Source organism: Cydia pomonella, chromosome 8, assembly GCF_033807575.1.
Source record: "Cydia pomonella isolate Wapato2018A chromosome 8, ilCydPomo1, whole genome shotgun sequence".
In the NCBI taxonomy this organism is placed as follows: Eukaryota; Metazoa; Arthropoda; class Insecta; order Lepidoptera; family Tortricidae; genus Cydia; species Cydia pomonella.
In genome coordinates this window covers 2231646-2248992 of record NC_084710.1, presented here as the reverse complement: position 1 = coordinate 2248992, position 17347 = coordinate 2231646, and the positions used below count along the sequence as shown (strand labels likewise).

Sequence of the window (17347 nt, the reverse complement as noted above, 5' to 3'; positions counted from 1 at the left end):
AAATTTTCGATCTTGAAATTTGATACGAAGGACGTTGCTTCGTATCAAATTTCAAGATTATAGCACAGATAAAGAAAAAATTGCGAAAACCGTTAAATTTTTGTTAAATCGTATACTTCATAATATATACCTACAGGTTTGTACGGAACCCTCGGTGCGCGAGTCCGACTCGCACTTGGCCAGTTTTTTTTTCAATACCTCACGCTATGTGGGCTACCTAGAGCCCGATTTTGATTTAAGAACTTGTAACGGTTTTTATTTTATTTTGATACGACCTTGAAAATCGCTCACGTTGATATGTGCATGCAAAATGAAGTAAACATCTTGCGTGAAGTGTGCGCCAATGACCAAGACGATCATCAAGATCGTGTTAAAACTATTACAAATTGTTAAATGAGAATCGATCTCCTACTCTTCAATTTACTATTTTGTAGGAATTTCACCACTGCTAATGTTTACTTTGTTGTCCCAATTTCCGAAGAGATGGCGCTGTTCTAGACGCAAACTAAGTAACGCTAGTTTATCAGAGAATGTATATAAGAATCTGTCACATTTTAAAATCAACGACCGGTAACGTAGCAATGTGTATGAACAAAGTGGTCCTTCGAGCCAGATGTAACAGTTAAAAGTTAAAAAAGCTATCAGTAAATTCGATGGTGCCCGCCAGCGGCATCATACCGACTATAGGGTCTTAGTTTAATTTACACTAGGTAATCTTAAAATTATATTTGTCGAACCGTCTATGAATGCGTGCTTCTAAAGTTGAACATTTTGGTCCATGAAAATTCAAAATCCATTAATATTACATATAATGAACTTTGGTATCAATAAGAGAGTCCGTAAACCGATGAAATCCTTGACTAGTACAATATAGCTTATTTGTGACTGATATAAGTAGAAAATTACTTCTAATTATCTTATTCGTATATCTGACATTTCTAAGACACATTGAGAGGCCTTCTGTCCGACCACGCGTAAAAGTACACCAACGGAGCGACAGCGACGTCCACGAGAGTTCATTACACAACGTCCTTAATAACTTCACGAGCTATCGCCGGGGATGCGATGACCGACGAAATTTCATACTACCATATATCTCGCACAACAAATTAGAAATTAAAACTGTGTTTTCCATGGCTGTGGGCCTCATCACACTTGCGATTTGTGGGCGAGTTGAAAGCGAAGCGAGCGCGCAGCGATTTCGCCGCGAGTGCGCAACGAATTCGCCGCGAGCTTTGCTTCGCTTTCAACTCGCTCACAAATCGCAAGTGTGATAAGGCTCTTACGGCTTTTATGAGTGGTAGGGAAGATTTGAGATGCTTTGTCCTCTCAAAAATATTAGATTATTAACGTATCTTTCTCCAAAAAAGAAATGGCGTGCTTCTTAACGTCATTCTTCAAATCGATCGTTTTCGAATCAAATTTTGAGACACACGAGAAATCGTTTTTTGTATCAAACAAAGGTGTTTATCAACTTAAAATGGTGATCAAGCAGGAAGAATTTCATACATTGACAGGTACAGATTTTTCATACAGGTACAGGTTGGTCGTACTAAACAATATTTTTTACTTATATCTTACCTACCCCTCTGAATTAATCCTCTGTTGGGGTATTTGTGCCTAGGGATAATAGTATAATGACGTGCGAGAGACGGAAACATGATGTGAAACGGCCAATGTACGAAATTCTCAGCTCCGTGGCTCTTTCAAAGCATCAAATTAGGCTATTAACATTTTTACAATGCAGTATAATCCGACCAATCACGCTTTAACGTTGGCTTTGTCCGCCGCCAGCAGCCAATCAACGATGGGTTGGTAGTTCCTCTGCATCCATTGAACGTTGGCCTCAGTTCGCTCTAGGACTTGCTGGACTGGGCGTCCGAGTTCAGCGCAATATTCTGTTACGAATCTTTTTAGCTGCAAGAATAATAAAAAATATTTAAAAATCTATTCGTTCCGGTTCTTTAAGATTAACTACAAAGGAGGCTTTAAATTAAACAGGGGAACCGTTTTCATATGTCGATAAGGCCCGCATGCGGAGTACGGGCGGATTCCATGCATGCCATTATGAGCTTCACTAGCCGTTATATGGCCTGCGGGGAGTCACCACATGTTGTATATCGATCGAATTATCGACCAATGAAAATGAGGTTTTAGTCTGTTTTATTAGATTGCCAGAATGAATTACAACTAACCTCTTCGTATTCGTGCGGTTGGTTCAATCGCCTCGTCACTACTTTGACTATAGAAGCCAGGGTTGCAGCTGAGCCGACACTGTGAAAGAAAACAATACAGTGAGATCATCATTGTCATAGTTTACGTAGTTTTCTGAACACCTTCTTATGTTAACTGATATATATCTGCCCTTATTAAGAAACACTTGTACTTCAATGCAAATGGTTGTTTCCCTTAACACCGAACGTTACATGGCGACCCTATTAGGATTAACATGAAGTAATACTCGGTTAATTCGAACATGTTTATTGTAGTTTCCGCATAATACACCGTATTATACTTGTCCTTTTAACTTGTTTTCATGCTTTTTTCCACGGTTAACACGTTATCCTACTTAAGGCGCGTTTTTAGCGTAGTCCCTTTAGAATTTTCTTAGTTGTACTTACAACTCTTTCAACCTTTGCCAGTTGGCGCGAACGAAGTTGAAGGCTATAGGCTGGCCGATGGCCGAACTGGCCACAGCAGAAAACACGCGCAGAGTATCCTGCTTGCGTATGCCGCTGTCGTTGCGAAGAGACAGCTCCAGATATCTGAAATTTATAAGTTAAAATCATGCAATTTGAAATAATTATGCTTCTTGCAACTGTTTAACTATTTGCCTCATTAAGTTTTGTCATAAAATATCTCAATTCAATTACAGTATAGGTAAGTCAATCAGCTTCTGTTGTCGCAAAATCGATGTCACCGCCCGGAATTTTGATGTCCACAGCAATGTCGCACCGCAATAGTACAGCAGAAACGCTATGGCAGTCTGCATCCGAACATCATCTTTAAAGAGTTGCCTGTAGGCACATGCCCAACTTACCAGTATTGATAGAAGTAGCTCTCGATCAGAAGGCGCGCTGGCAGCTCTAAAGCAGTTCCACGCGAAGTCCACGCCTAGGTAGCTTTCAGTCCTTCACCCGCACACAACTTACCAATACAACAGATACGGACCCCTCGTACATCCTAGAATTGACAGCAATAGCTCACGCTCATACGGCGCGCTGCCGTCTCTGAACTTATCGTACAAAGACACTCCTGGGGTAACGCTGCCACAACTTACCTGTACAATAAGTAAGGAGCTCTTGTGCAACCCAGTACTGATAGAAGTAGCTCTCGTTCAGAAGGTGCGCTGGCGGCTCTAAAGCGGTCCCACGCGAAGTCCCACTCCCGCGCGTTGCCGGTTTGTACGCCGACGCAGTACACCGTGCTGCGGATGTCAGCGTGGATGCTGAAAAACACAGTTAGAAATTATTTAGTATGGTTTTACAGTCTCAGTGCATTAAGGGAGCAGGCTAGTGGTGAAAAATATTAAATGTTGGTGTGAACTCTTGGAGTGGTTGGCATCAAGAGATGCATATAAATTTCAATCAAACTTTTTTACTACTCCTCTTCATTTAGCCTCTCGTAGCAATTTCAACTCTAAATTTACCAGCTTTTTCAATTCAAGAATTATGTCAACTAACCAGACTAACATCAAATAACATTTTACCAACTCCTTAATAGACGAGCATCTTTCGGATTTCTTGAATTCCAGATTGTCAACAATAGGTGCCTGTTTAATCTGATAATCTTAAATTGCCTTTAGGTTCTTAGACTTAACTTACTCATTCAAAGCATCAGCATTGGGCGTGAGCATCCAATTCGTATACTTGATGACAGCAGTTCTCAAACACTCGTCGTGCTCCAGGTGACAAGCGGTTGACAGCAGGTCCACCCGCTGCTGCGCCCGAACTACGCTCTCGTTGGCCGCCACGTCCCAGCCTATATCTTTGACAGCTCCGTCCAGAAGTTTGAGCACGTAACGCTGAAGGACAAGACCATCGTATAGTATAGATAGCCTCGCAAGGCCCACGGTTCTACCCAAAGTACTGAATACTTTAATGTAATTTAAACCATTTTAAATTGGATCAGAGATTTATTTCTTTAATTTCGTCAAGTTTAAAACAGTAAAGCAAAATAAATTCAACCATGTTTCCTTCAAATGAAATAAAAAAATAATAGTATTAAGTAGTAGTAATATACTAGTAGTAGTACTAATAAATAGTAGTGTACTAAAAACATTTTCATAGAAAATACTTTGATTTGTTCTTAGAGCATATTTCCTTCACTAGTGATTACATATTATTTGGACCTGGGTACGTCCTTAAACTACATCCAAAAGAGAGGTATGGGCATTGTGAACGTCATCTCGCCTTGTGTGGTAGGGCACAGCCAGTGGATCTCATTCCAGATCCAGAGCAGAGCCCAACTGGGGAAGTACCTCCACCTTACAGAAAGCAGCAGCCAAATAATACTAGACCCTACTCATAGTGTCGTGTTCCTGCCGGTGAGTAAGGTTGCCAGAACCTCAACGAGGGGAGGGGGGGTTAGGGTCGGCAACGCGCATGTAACTCCTCTGAAGTTGCAGGCGTACATAGGCTACGGAGACTGCTTACCATCAGGCGGGCCGTATGATTGTTTGCCACCGAAGTAGTATTAAAAAAATCAAACTTTTTTTTACATGGTGGGCCTTAGGAGGATAAAGGTAATATTCTAGTTGCAACAGCATTTCAGAGCAGCGATGCCTGCAAACTGTGAAATAACAGAACAATAACATTGAAATCAATACTCGGAAGCAATACTGCGTTACAAGTCAGCCAAGAAACCTCATATAGGAAATCCCTTGAAAAGCTTTGCAGCAGCGCAGGCAGTAGGTATTGATGCCAATGAGCAAATATCAATTTCAATGTCTTTGTCTTGGATAATAGTCGTGTCTTGCAACATTGTTGTCGCATTTGGAATGCAACCTTTAGTCTCGTCTCATTTTTTATAAGAAGTCAAAGAGGTTTACAATCAAAGTCGCTCGACATCGTGCGACTTGTTTTGACATCAACGTTTGATGTAGTTTCACGACTTCGTAAAACATCGTCGCATGTATCTGACAGCAATGTCGTGCAACTGTTCCATATAAGTGCAAATATAAAAAATGTAACTGATTTTGAAACAGGCATCGCCATCTATCGAGATATTTAAGAACTACTTATCGATAAATTGTCTTTTATTATCTCATTAACAGTTAAGATATAGATAAAATATATCATTTAAATTTATCACATTTAACAATTAGATAATAATTTTATTACTAACTATAGGTATTTATAGCTAATCGTCATAAATATATCGATAGTGAACTTACAATCAATTACCAAATTCCTAGGTCAAGCAACATATATTATACCGTGCTTTATATTCTAGGACAGAAAGCCCTCATTTTACTTACCTTCCATGGTAAATAGCTGTTCATGGTCCGTACAAGCTAATCAAACGAGACAAACATTATAGATAACTACAGCACAACAACACAGGAGTCGGCAAACCGTGGCTGGCTAGCCGCATGAGGATGCTGCTTTTCCTTTAAGACAGAGATGAGAGAGAAGGAGCGCTATTGGTTGATTCCCATCACGTCTCTTCTCATCTTCTCGTCTGTACCTCAGTAAAAAGGCAACTTGAAACCTGCTGCAATTGCGGTTCTTAAATGCACGAAATTAGGGTACTTAGAAGACATTGCCCTTTGACATTCCTAAATCTGATGATAACTACTGTGATCAGCTCTTCCCTTCAAAATATTGCCGACTCCTGGACCAACATAAAATAATTTAAGCAAAAACCCACCTTGTACTCTAGATAATAAGCTCCTTTAGACAGCATCGTATCGATGTAACCCAGGGCTACCAGTCCCGCTTTCCAAGGTACATAACTTCTCTCATGGACGAGATAGCTGGTAATATCTAGGGCCGTTTTGTAGTCTAGCCGTCCAGCTAGAGCTAGGTTCATGGCATCGTCGACGATCTGAGCCCTGTTGATAGGGTGGATCTCTTGGAAGCGTTTCGGATCGTTGAGAATCTTGATCAGCATCTGCCAGTTGCGTTGGTCGTAGTTGATTCGGTAGAAACCTGTAGAGAATTCTGAATTAAACAATCATTGATGTTAGAGCATTCCACCAGTGTCGCTTGAGAATGCTACTTGTAATTTTTTCGAGACTGCCAGGATTTTTGAGTTGGAATAATTCAGGCCCAAAACCCTTTCCTAAAAGCCTATGACATCGTCAGATCAAAAACTAGCATCCAAGTATTTAAAAAAAAGTATATTCATAGTTTAGTCTTAGCGAACTAGTGATACTCTAGTAGAACCAGTTTCGGTTTAAAGTTATTTATTTCTCAAAAAGATACATGAGAAATGTGCACTTATACAATAATTAAAACTTAAGTATAATTTACCTAAAGGTAAGTTTATATTATGCAGGAGTTAGATGATCCTATTTTAAAAACAACATAATCAATCTTGCTTAAGATAATCAGTGCAAGTGCAGGCTTAGAGCAATATCAGACTCATATCACTTGACCAATTCAATAATCCTTTAAAAGCAGCTTAACATAACTACATTTTTATTCGGCTCATACTCGATCTGCATAAAGCTCTAAGAGTGTAGCTCCAGCTATCGATCTTATTCCTCTTTTCTGAGAAAGCCTTATCGCAAACTTTTCTTTCGCGTAATATGTACGAGTGTAGCTTAGTTCCACCACTGCGCATTATACGCGTGAAAGTCATAAAACTGATCACCCCACCCACACACGTACTGCCATTTGGGATATGAATTTTAAAATTAAATGGTTTTCTGTCTTAACCAGGTAACAATAAATTATCCGCAACGCAGGCTTCGTCAGGTGGCCACAGATGCATATCAGCAGCATACTTCGTCCCAAACAAACCAATGATGACCACAACAGCCATTCACTCAGCAGCTTCGTCATTTATATGAGTAAACACTAATTTAAGGCAAATAAAATAACCGTCACGAATCGGACCTGGCTCAAAAGTCCCCATCACACTGGCAGCAGTGGCAGCGTTACCACGCTGAATGGCCAATGAGATCTGTTGGACCAGGTACGATCCCGACCGAGGGTCGCACCCCCTCTCCCTCAGCCGCTGACCCAAATCCCTTACGAAGTCCTTCGCCTCCAAAGCTCGCACAATAACAACAACAAGCCGAAAGGTAACAATTGACATGTGTACCGAAATGTTGCCTATCATTCTTTGTATAAAATGAATACCTTCTAAAGCATTATTTCTCCTTTCTTTCTTACCTGTCTGCTGGATATTGGCAATCAGCCAGTCATCTTTTGCGATTGAGATGTTCCTAACAACCTTCGCCCGTTCCCCTCGCAGCCAGAGCTTCGGCCTCGTTGACTCGAAGTCGGACTCTGTAGCCGTCGTATAAGATATCGGGATCCACCACACTGGGGATTCCTTGCTTTCGCCATTGTTGATAAGGACAAAGCGCTCCTGTAAAGTTAAATAAACAATTTTGATTTTGCATAAGTGAAAGCATATGACTGGTTTGATGGTAGTCTCAGGTTATAGAAGTTTTTTGACCAATAATTAACCGTGTCAAGTAAATTAATTTGAGACATGGAATAGTTATTTTAAGATTTGAACTAGGTAAAGTAGGCCATCAAAAACACGACTATCACCGCACTACTCGCCGTTTGAGTTTGACCATAATGAAGAACTTCCCGTACTATTTTTTCTACAATAAGGTAAAAATTTCCGAGCATATAGGAGAAAAAAGAATTTCCTCCCGCGGGCGCTCCGGCTGTGGAATCAGCTCCCTTCCGAGGTTTTCCCGAGGGGCTACAGTATGGAGTTCTTCAAAAAAGGAGTGTACAGGTTTTAAAGGCTCGGCAACGCGCATTGCAGGCGTCCGTAGGCTAGCGGCGTAGACAACTAGACATCAATATCATTTTTGAAGACCTATATCCATAGATACCCCATATCGGTTTGATGAAAAAAAAATTTTTGAGTTTCAGTTCTAAGTATGGGGAACCCCCAAAATTTATTGCTTTTTTTCTATTTTTGTGTGAAAATTTTAATGCGGTTCACAGAATACATCTATTTACCAAGTTTCAACAGTATAGTTCTTATAGTTTCGGAAAAAAGTGGCTGTGACATAAACGGACAGACAGACGGAAATGACGAATCCATAAGGGTTCTGTTTTTTGCCATTTGGCTACGGAACCCTAAAAACTACTATGTTTACTTAGCTTTACAAGTCCGCACTTCAGCAGACACTTATCTGTCCACTAAAATCTAGGCGATAAATATTTATATATATATCCAAGCGGTCTACGTCATTTATTAAATTAATAGTTGAAGATGATTTGCAGTTTTTGAGCCGGAATACCAGAAATTACGGGTAAATTTTAGGGAAATTTTCAAATAATAAATTTCTGCGAATCATAAAGATAGTGTCATTATTTTATTATTATTGCCAATTTAGGTTATCATCTTGATTATTTTTATCTTTATCATTATCAAGTCTTCAATATCAAAAAATCCTAGATGTACATTATTAGTACAAGAGCCTCGATGTATCGTCGTCTGGTCATAAAATTTAATTATCAATTAAAATAAGCTACATCATTTTTTTTTGCAATTAGTCCCCATTGGCCCCAAATGCAGTTGTTTGATCTGAACATTATAATAAATGTTAATATAAATGCATGGTTCAGAGGCTCGCTCCTGTTTCAGGGAGTTAGGGCGTCGCTCGCGAGAGGGGCTGCGATCCTCGCTTTGGGTCGTATCTGGTTCAGCAGCTCTCCATTGCTGTTCAGCGAGGAAACGCAGCGGGAATAATAGAGACCTTTGAGCCATGTACGAACCAGAGCGGATTATTTTAGATTATTTTATAGGAAAAAAACGTTAATATCTATATCATTTAAATGAAGAATAAATACTTACGTTTAAAACTATTTTTTGATGAAAAAGCGCCGCGGTAGCCTAGCGGTTGGAGCGCGCGACTGTTTATCCGGAGCGGAGATCGCAGTTACAAACCCCGGCTCGTCTGCAGTCGCGGACTTTAATCGTTGAGTCATTTAGGGTTTATTGAAGAGGCCACAGCTCCGACTTCTGACTGGGGCCATAACTGGCCACGCCCAACTAAACACCTATTAACCCTTACGTGTTACAGATAGCCCCCTCTGCAGGGCGTGCATGGAGGCAGAGGAGACAACCGCGCACGTTATTCTTGAATGCCCAGGGTTGGCAGAGTACCGGGCACAACACCCGGGGTCTCTCCCAGAAGTCGTCGGCAACATCAAGGGTCTGCTAGGCTTCTTGGTAGAGTTGGGTTGGCAAGAGTAGTGCCGGCAACCCACCACGCAAAATAGGCGCGATAATATGACGTCGAGTTGCGGAAACCAAGCCCGCGAATACCTATGGTATACTTTACATGGGACATTTTATACCGTTATATTGGCTTGAACCCTAAATGGCCCAACAATTAAAGTCCGTGACTGTACCAATGAGCTTTTCGAAACTTGTCTACGATATATTACCGTCACTTTTCGGTGAAAAAGAACATCGTGAGGAAACTGAACTAATTCAAGGCCTAGTTTCTTCTCTTGATTGGAAGGCCAGAGAGCAGTCGCTTTCGTAAAAACTAGTGCTTACGCCAATAATTATGATTAGTTGCCAAGAGGACCGCAGGCTCCCACAAACCGTAGTAAAAAGCTGTTGCGTAAATAGTTATTTGTGCAACAAGAGAGAAAAGCTAGTTTTTCTTGCGAGTGTTGATTTGGACTCAAAAACATGAGATGTAAAATAACTTTGCTCTCGTGTGACATATGCAACTTTTCACCTCAGTAGTGAGAACATGTTAAAGGTTAAAACAATTCATCATCAAGAAAAGTTTTTATTCCTGTATTCATGGCCTTCACTAAATTAAAAAGCTACTTTGTCTCACTCCGTGGAGTGACGAAAGTAGGCTTGTTCGAGCTGCTGAGGTGAAAAATATATCTTATAATGTTAAAATCCAGTGAAGAAAATGGGGACTAAGTTTGTATGGAGATGCGATCACGTGACTTCGTCCTCTTTCGTCTTAATGACAGGCCAAATAGCGTTTTGAAACATGAGTTGTATAATATTTATGAAGTAGAGAGTGAAAAACTTACCTGTTTAAAAGAAACAGCGCCACTATTATAATCCCTAGTAATAGTGAGCACTGGGAATCCAGTCTGTAGCGTCCAGGAATCCATGACCACGGCCACATCGGCGTCGAAGGCGCCTTTCCTCCTGGCGGCGGCGGTGAGCGCGCTCCATAGGTCCCGCTGCTCGGCGTCGCCGTACATCTTGGCGTTCAGGTAGTCGGTGATGCCGGCGTTGAAGGCGTCGTCGGTTAGGAAGTGGTTCATCATGCGGAGGATAGCGGAGCCTGGAAGGAGAATATTGTAAATGACCTATAAGTAACTTTCTTGAACAAAATAATTATTTATAAGTTACAATAAGGTTATTGTTCAATGGAACAGATACTGAAATTGAAATGGCTGTCATTCCGACACATTTTTTACATTTAATTTCACGTTTAATTGCAATAATGAAGCATTCTACAAAATTGTCTACCGCTGTCCCGTAAACACGCAAATATTCTGAAAATTTGCAGGTATAGGATTTTATTCTGTGATATCCAAAAACGGTTTTCGTTGTCCTTGTCGTCAAGCTTTGTTTTTCAACGATTGGTATTAAGTACAGCTTCAACACGAACACCGCGGATTTGAGCTTAGAGAAAGCAAAAGGGTTTGCGCTAAAGCCGAAACCGAAAGGCGTGCCGAGCCCTGAACGGGTAAATTTTCATTCCGTGTATCTATGCACGATGTGCGTCTGTTACGTAATATTTACCCTTTCCGTATGAGATCTTGTCAAAAATGGCGCCGATTTCCTCAGGATTGCCCACTTCCACAGAGATCTGGTGGGAGGAGGTCAGAGCGTCAAGCTTGAATACGCTCTGCACTTCGTTCAGGACGAATACTTCCATCAGCTTCCAGGTTTTTTCAACCTGCGAACAGTGACGTTTTACTAAAATACATCGGACGAGGTATGCACTACGCTTTGTGTTATCTGCGGATATGTGACAGAATAATAAATAAATATTTACATCAACAAATAAAAAAATATTCTAGGGACAATTTACACCCTTAAGCCCCAAACTAAGCAAAGATATGGGTACTATTTAGGTGACGATAAACATACTTATATAAATACTTCATCGTCATCATTTGAGCATGGCTCTTGTAGGAGAAGATGTCAGTTTTCGCAGTCCTCAGCCAAGTTCTTTAAATACCTGTTAAACACGACATTTGCTTTTCCTTTTTGTTGATGTGCATTAGCTTACTCGTGATTTTCCCTTTCCTCGTGAATAAACGCATATAAATACTTAGGTACATGTATAACATCCATAACTTAATAATAAATATTCGTAATGAATACACAAATAACTGTAGGTACGAACAAGGCAAGCATAAAAAACTTCTACTGCTTTCGTAACAAGTCTAGTCAATCCATGCCTATGCATTTGACGTGTAATTTTAGGTCTAATTCATTGACCTTAAAACTAACCGTATTGTAAATGTAGAAAAAAAATTCAAGTTAGCCCCTAGTTCTCAAATCTTCTTCCTTGCGTTGTCCCAGCCTTTTTTCCCACGGCTCATGGGAGCCTGGGGTCCGTTTGGCATCTAGCTCTCAAATACGGTTAAATAATAATCAAAGTCTATCAAAAACTACACATTCAGTGTAAAGAAAAGGGCAAATTGGTAATCTGGTCATATGTCATGCATGCGTGTTAAATAAACGCCCTCGTTCACTATAATGTGTTTCGGCTCCCACGAAACTATTCCAAATAGGTCACCGTTGTCTTCCCACCTTTTCTGTTCCCATTCAAAATGAAAGGGCGAGCAAATTGTGCATGTGATAAACTGTGGAACAAAAGCGCATCGTTGGGTTAATGGCCATGGCTTACAATGCGCTTTTGTTATTTAAGTGCAGAGGAATAAATATTACTATATACGTATACACTGTAGCATATTTAGTTGATTCAGTGGAATCTTGAGGAGTCCATTTCGGTTATAATGGTCGCACTTTTGTTCCTCAGACCTATTATGTTACGTAACCTTCTCAGTCTTCTCACATTATCGGGGGTGACAATAGGTATGCAGGTTGGTTCGCGATCACATGGAGAAGTTTTACATACAAAACTTCTACTGGGTCTATTTTCTTTGTAAGTACAACAATTTTTAAACAATGAAAGCTGGTACCAGACATAGATGCATGTTACTTAAATTTTCATGCCACGTTTCATGTAATTTAAGCGTGTCAATTTAAAATGAGAACGTAAAATCAATTGTATGGGAGCGGCTTTTAGGAGTCGGGTTCGTGTGACTCTTATTTCGTTGTAATAAGGTACAATATGGAAGAAACTCACAGCATCAACAGCCACATACTCCACGTAGGACGCGAACCCCTCATTCAGCCAGATATCGGACCACCAAGCCGGCGTCACTAGGTTCCCGAACCACTGGTGTGCGATCTCGTGAGCAACTACTGCGGCGACGCGCGCCTTCGCTGTTGTCGGCGAGTTGCTGCTGTCGTAGAGCATGGCGATTTCTCTGGAAAATAATTATTGACATTAAATACTGATCGCGTCGTTTCCAGGAGTGGTCCTGAAGCCCTGAGGCGGTGGCGCCTTCTGCATCTGACTCTTGGTCCAACCATCTAGCGAGAGTCTCTCGAGATTGGTCGAGAATCCGGATTTAAACCAATGGAAACAAAAGATGTATTTCTACGCACATTTTTACCTATCTACTAGAGAAAGTTGCCAATTGTGCTCCCGAATCTGCTCATGTCCTCATCTGAGACCGGTCTTTTACCTTAAGCATATCCGTATACTCGACAGATTTCACCTCAAACACCTCCGAGACATAAGGACGTTCCGAAATGACATGAAGAGATGCAAAATAGAGCCCTCTGGCTGGGAGTAGAAGATAGCGCGCATTAATGATCAAGTCACCGATTTTGAGACTGAACTTCGCAGTGGGCTCGTCAGAAAACGAGATGAGCTTATGGCTCGGCCGCCAACCTCAATTTCCTACAAATATGTAGATGGTGTCCTGGCGTGTCCAAATGCGCTCGAATATTTAGTAGGAAAATAGGTTACACCTAAAGGCGCACCAGAGAGTGGAACACTTACATTCTAATATCGTGAATTGAAAATACCTACTCCATAGCACACAGTCCCTATGGCCGAAATCGGTCAGGAGAAAAAAAAACCGGCCAAGTGCGAGTCGGACTCGCGCACCGAGGGTTCCGTACAAATGTTTACGGTTTGTGCAATTTTTCCTTTATCCGTGCTATAAGACGTTGCTTCGTACCAAATTTCAAGATTCTGAGTTCACGGGAAGTACCCTGTAGGTTTTGATTCCCTTGCGACTGTCGAAAATTTGCGGAAATTTGCGACATAAACGGCTGTATCTTTTGATTGCGTTGGCTTAGAAGTTTGATTTTATCACAGCTCCAAGGGACAATGGACCTGAGTATTTCATATAGATTCCAGCTTGATATGTTCACGCGTTCCTGAGAAAAAGGATCTTGACAGACAGACAGACGGACGGACAGACAACAAAGTGATCCTATAAGGGTTCCGTTTTTTCCTTTCGAGGTACGGAACCCTAAAAATCAGAGTAATTGAATATGAATAACAACCCAGTTACATGCTACCAACGCTTGCTCAAGTCCTTCGCCTATAGGTAGGTAACACACTAAAATAAACACCCACTCATATCATTCGGAAAAATCTTCACACCAAATTAACATTAACACAACCATAGAGACTAACAAAAAGTGTTTTTGTAACAGTTGTACACATCGTAAACCATAGATTATAGGGGGTGTGACCGAATGTCGACCGAGCGATATTTGTCGATCGAACACGACATGGGAATAGATTGTGTTGTGGTCTATATTGCATTCTGAGTTTTGCTGTGGAACAAGGGACAGGCGGACAGGGGAGCGGACTATTATTTGAATTAATAAACAAATACTGGGGGATTTTTGAGTTAAGTGGATTACCGGAAGTAAATTTATTAATATGGGCCATGGATTTAATTTATCGTATTAATTAATACCTAAGCAAATTATGATAGGTAACCATAATTATTTTGAAAGTGATCAAGCGAAAATAAATATTTTAATACATAGTTATTTTACATAATATGTACATATCTAAAGTTTTTTTTTTTCTTATTTACTTGCATAATTCACCTAAGCTCAACTTTTGCCCAACTATAATGTCACATGTCTAAAATAGTCCAGGATCTATTTGATTTGAGCTCTACTAAATACATACTACATACAATTTGACGCGCCCTTCAAAATATGACATACGATGATACAGAGAATTTACTAATAGTCGTAAAATTATTACTTACTGTACTTTGATATAGAATATTTAAAGAAGTTATTTTGTAAAGGTGATAAGATTTTTATTGTGTACTATTTATAATTATAACACAGGAACTCCTAGTTTAGGCATATGTAAACTTTTCCTTATCCTTAATCCTTAGTCTTTAAGTGCTACCACTGTACACTACTTTCTTCAATAAATTATTTGTATTTTTATTTGCAGAAATAAATCATACATATTGTGAATAATAATATTCTCACGGTGTTGAAACCGTTAAAAACATGACTGGGTGCGTAGCCAATGTGCCAATGATAAACGCAACTGTCAATCTCGCATCGCACTAATATGGAAGAGTGATAAAGAGAGATGACTACGAGTACGCTACGCTACGGAGCGTTGACGATTGGCACGTTGGCTAAGCAACCTGCTAGTTATTAAAATATGTACTTATTAGTGTATGTATGTTATAGGAATGAAACTATCCGCTCTACCCCGTCACTTGTCCCACACCACCCCAATAAGAGCGGACATGATAGATGGCCCTCCTAATGAAGTGTCGGCCGCCCTTGTAAGCGCTCTGATAATTCGCACCCAGCTTGACGTTCGTTAGACAGGGGGTCTATTTGATTAGCAAGAGTGACAGTCGTGACGTGGCTATCATATGTCTACTTTTGACAGACAGTTTACGAGTAAAAGTAATGCATGATTTAAAAACGTCGTGATATAATAATTCTGATAAAAAAATAAGAGAATCATTTTGATGATCAATGTTTCAATAATTGCAAAGTCCCATGAACAGGGCCCGTACTTTGCATGCCGTTGATGCAAAAATGACGTAATTTAACATACAGGGAGTTACTACAAATTTAGATAACTTACTTATTGATGGGTATCATGATAAATACTTGTTACGTGAATAAAAGCATGTTACGTTGTTAAAAACCAAAAATATGTATTATTTCATAAATTAATAAACTATTATTTATTTGTGTGACAATAAAATGAAAGTCAGTTAGACATTTCTATACTGATTGTCAAGTATATGTATCAGTTACCTAAAGAGGTTGACAAATGATTAATTATTACGAAAATACTAATTGGAATCATACTCTATGTAGCGTGACGTCATTTTTCTGTCAACGGCATGAAATGTACGGGCTCTGCCCATGAAATATTCTTTTCTCGGTTTTTTGTTTGGCGCAGGATAGAGCAGATTGGCGCTGTCGTGTCAGAGGCCAAGATCCTGCTTGGGTCACTGAGCCAATGAAGTAAGTAAGTAAGTATTTTTCTGCTATTTATATTGCCAAATTTACGGTTAGTTTTGACTTCCATGACACTTGACATGACGCCATGAGTGACGTAAATGTTAAATGAAGCAGTCGTCAACAGTTAAAAACATTGAGAAATAATCCCTAATCTGAACGGGAACTTTCAAAGTAGAAACTAGCATGATTTTTTTTTGAATTTTTGAGAAAGTTCTGCAATTTGCACGTTGCTATATTTAACTAATATATTTATTTACAATTTGTGGCAAAATTGTTCCTTCTTAATACAGTAGATTAATTCCTAGTAATAGTGTATTCATAATAATAACTTTTCTTCACTATATTTTCAATAGCCCTTACGCCTGTACGGACCGATTCGATTTACGGGTATCTATTTGTTCCCAGAAGTGAATGGATTCTAGCAGGTGTATTACATAACAGCAAACTTCTCCAAAGGGTCTTTACGTGTTGGATCTGTATCCCCACGCACGCCTATCAAATTACCGGGATGTGTATACCCGTGAGTTGATGAGAGATAATATACGATCAAAGAGATACCAATGAACGTAAAGGAGAACATAGAAATACATTTACGTTTCGTCTCGACCACGATCTGGTAATGAAATCACGTAAAAGATGAGAAAAGTTCAGGGCGCCGTCCTTGAACTAGATCTTGTTATACGATGGAATAAACCGACCTCTGGTAGGAAGGGTTCTGTTGTTAGTTTTAGATAGCAAAATGTTTTAACATTGTAGGCAATTGCTAAGTTTACTAAAAGATCAAAGACAGCGGGTAAATTTTGATATAATAAAAGATGCCTATAATATATTTCAGCTCGGGCTATATTACTGAGGGCTTACCGTGAAAATCTAAATTCGCAAATTGCGGACATCTTTCTCTGTCACTCTAATTACCCGTTCATTGGAGTAAAAGAGAAAGATCCAGGCCTTCAGTAATAGCTCGAGAGCTGATAGACATTTTAAGGTAGGTATTATTTGAGGCAAGCTGGAAATTCGTCTCATGCTTTTCCTGTCTACTATCGGTGTGTGTACTATCTTCTGTCATACCCTAACTCAGAACTGCAAATTCGGCTGGGGGGTAGCGGAGCTAAATCAACCGTTATATCATATTTGAAGACAATCCTCCCTTCCCGGTTGCGTCCTTCTTACCTCTCGGAGTCTTAGTCTGTATTCCTCTTTACCGCACTGGTTTCATGTCCAACTCTTCGCCCTCCCAGCAATTCGTTTCTGGAAAGATCTCTCTCTCCCAATGCGATAAGCACAGAGCAAATTTTCCTTAAAACGCCAATTACGTAAATACTTTTCGGACGTACAGCAACATTGTTAGACAATATGACGGTTTTAAATGGGTACAATATTTGTATGTTTGTATATATAATATAAAAAAAAGCGGTGGTGGCCGAGTGGATATGACGTCCGACTTTCAATCCTGGCTCGTACCAATGAGTTTTTCGGAACTTATGTACGAAATATAAACAGACACGTACAAAATGAGACTTAACGCAAACGCGTACGTCACGTTTCGCTATCGAATTTTGTATTGGATTTAGAAAGAGCGCGCCAAGCGGGACGT

General features: G+C 40.0%; 1 protein-coding gene across 1 annotated transcript in view; it reads right to left on the bottom strand.

Moving 5' to 3' along the window:
* LOC133520375 (aminopeptidase N) overlaps positions 1-17347 on the bottom strand; it is a 78163-nt gene continuing 60816 nt past the window's right edge. The window contains exons 5-14 of the mRNA XM_061854756.1: positions 12512-12695; positions 10933-11089; positions 10209-10468; positions 7344-7542; positions 5872-6152; positions 3825-4024; positions 3281-3448; positions 2622-2765; positions 2196-2274; positions 1-1917 (exon numbers count right to left, since the gene is read on the bottom strand). Coding sequence (XP_061710740.1) covers positions 1762-1917; positions 2196-2274; positions 2622-2765; positions 3281-3448; positions 3825-4024; positions 5872-6152; positions 7344-7542; positions 10209-10468; positions 10933-11089; positions 12512-12695 — 1828 coding nt within the window. The 3' untranslated portion in view covers positions 1-1761. The remainder of the gene's footprint in view (positions 1918-2195; positions 2275-2621; positions 2766-3280; positions 3449-3824; positions 4025-5871; positions 6153-7343; positions 7543-10208; positions 10469-10932; positions 11090-12511; positions 12696-17347) is intronic.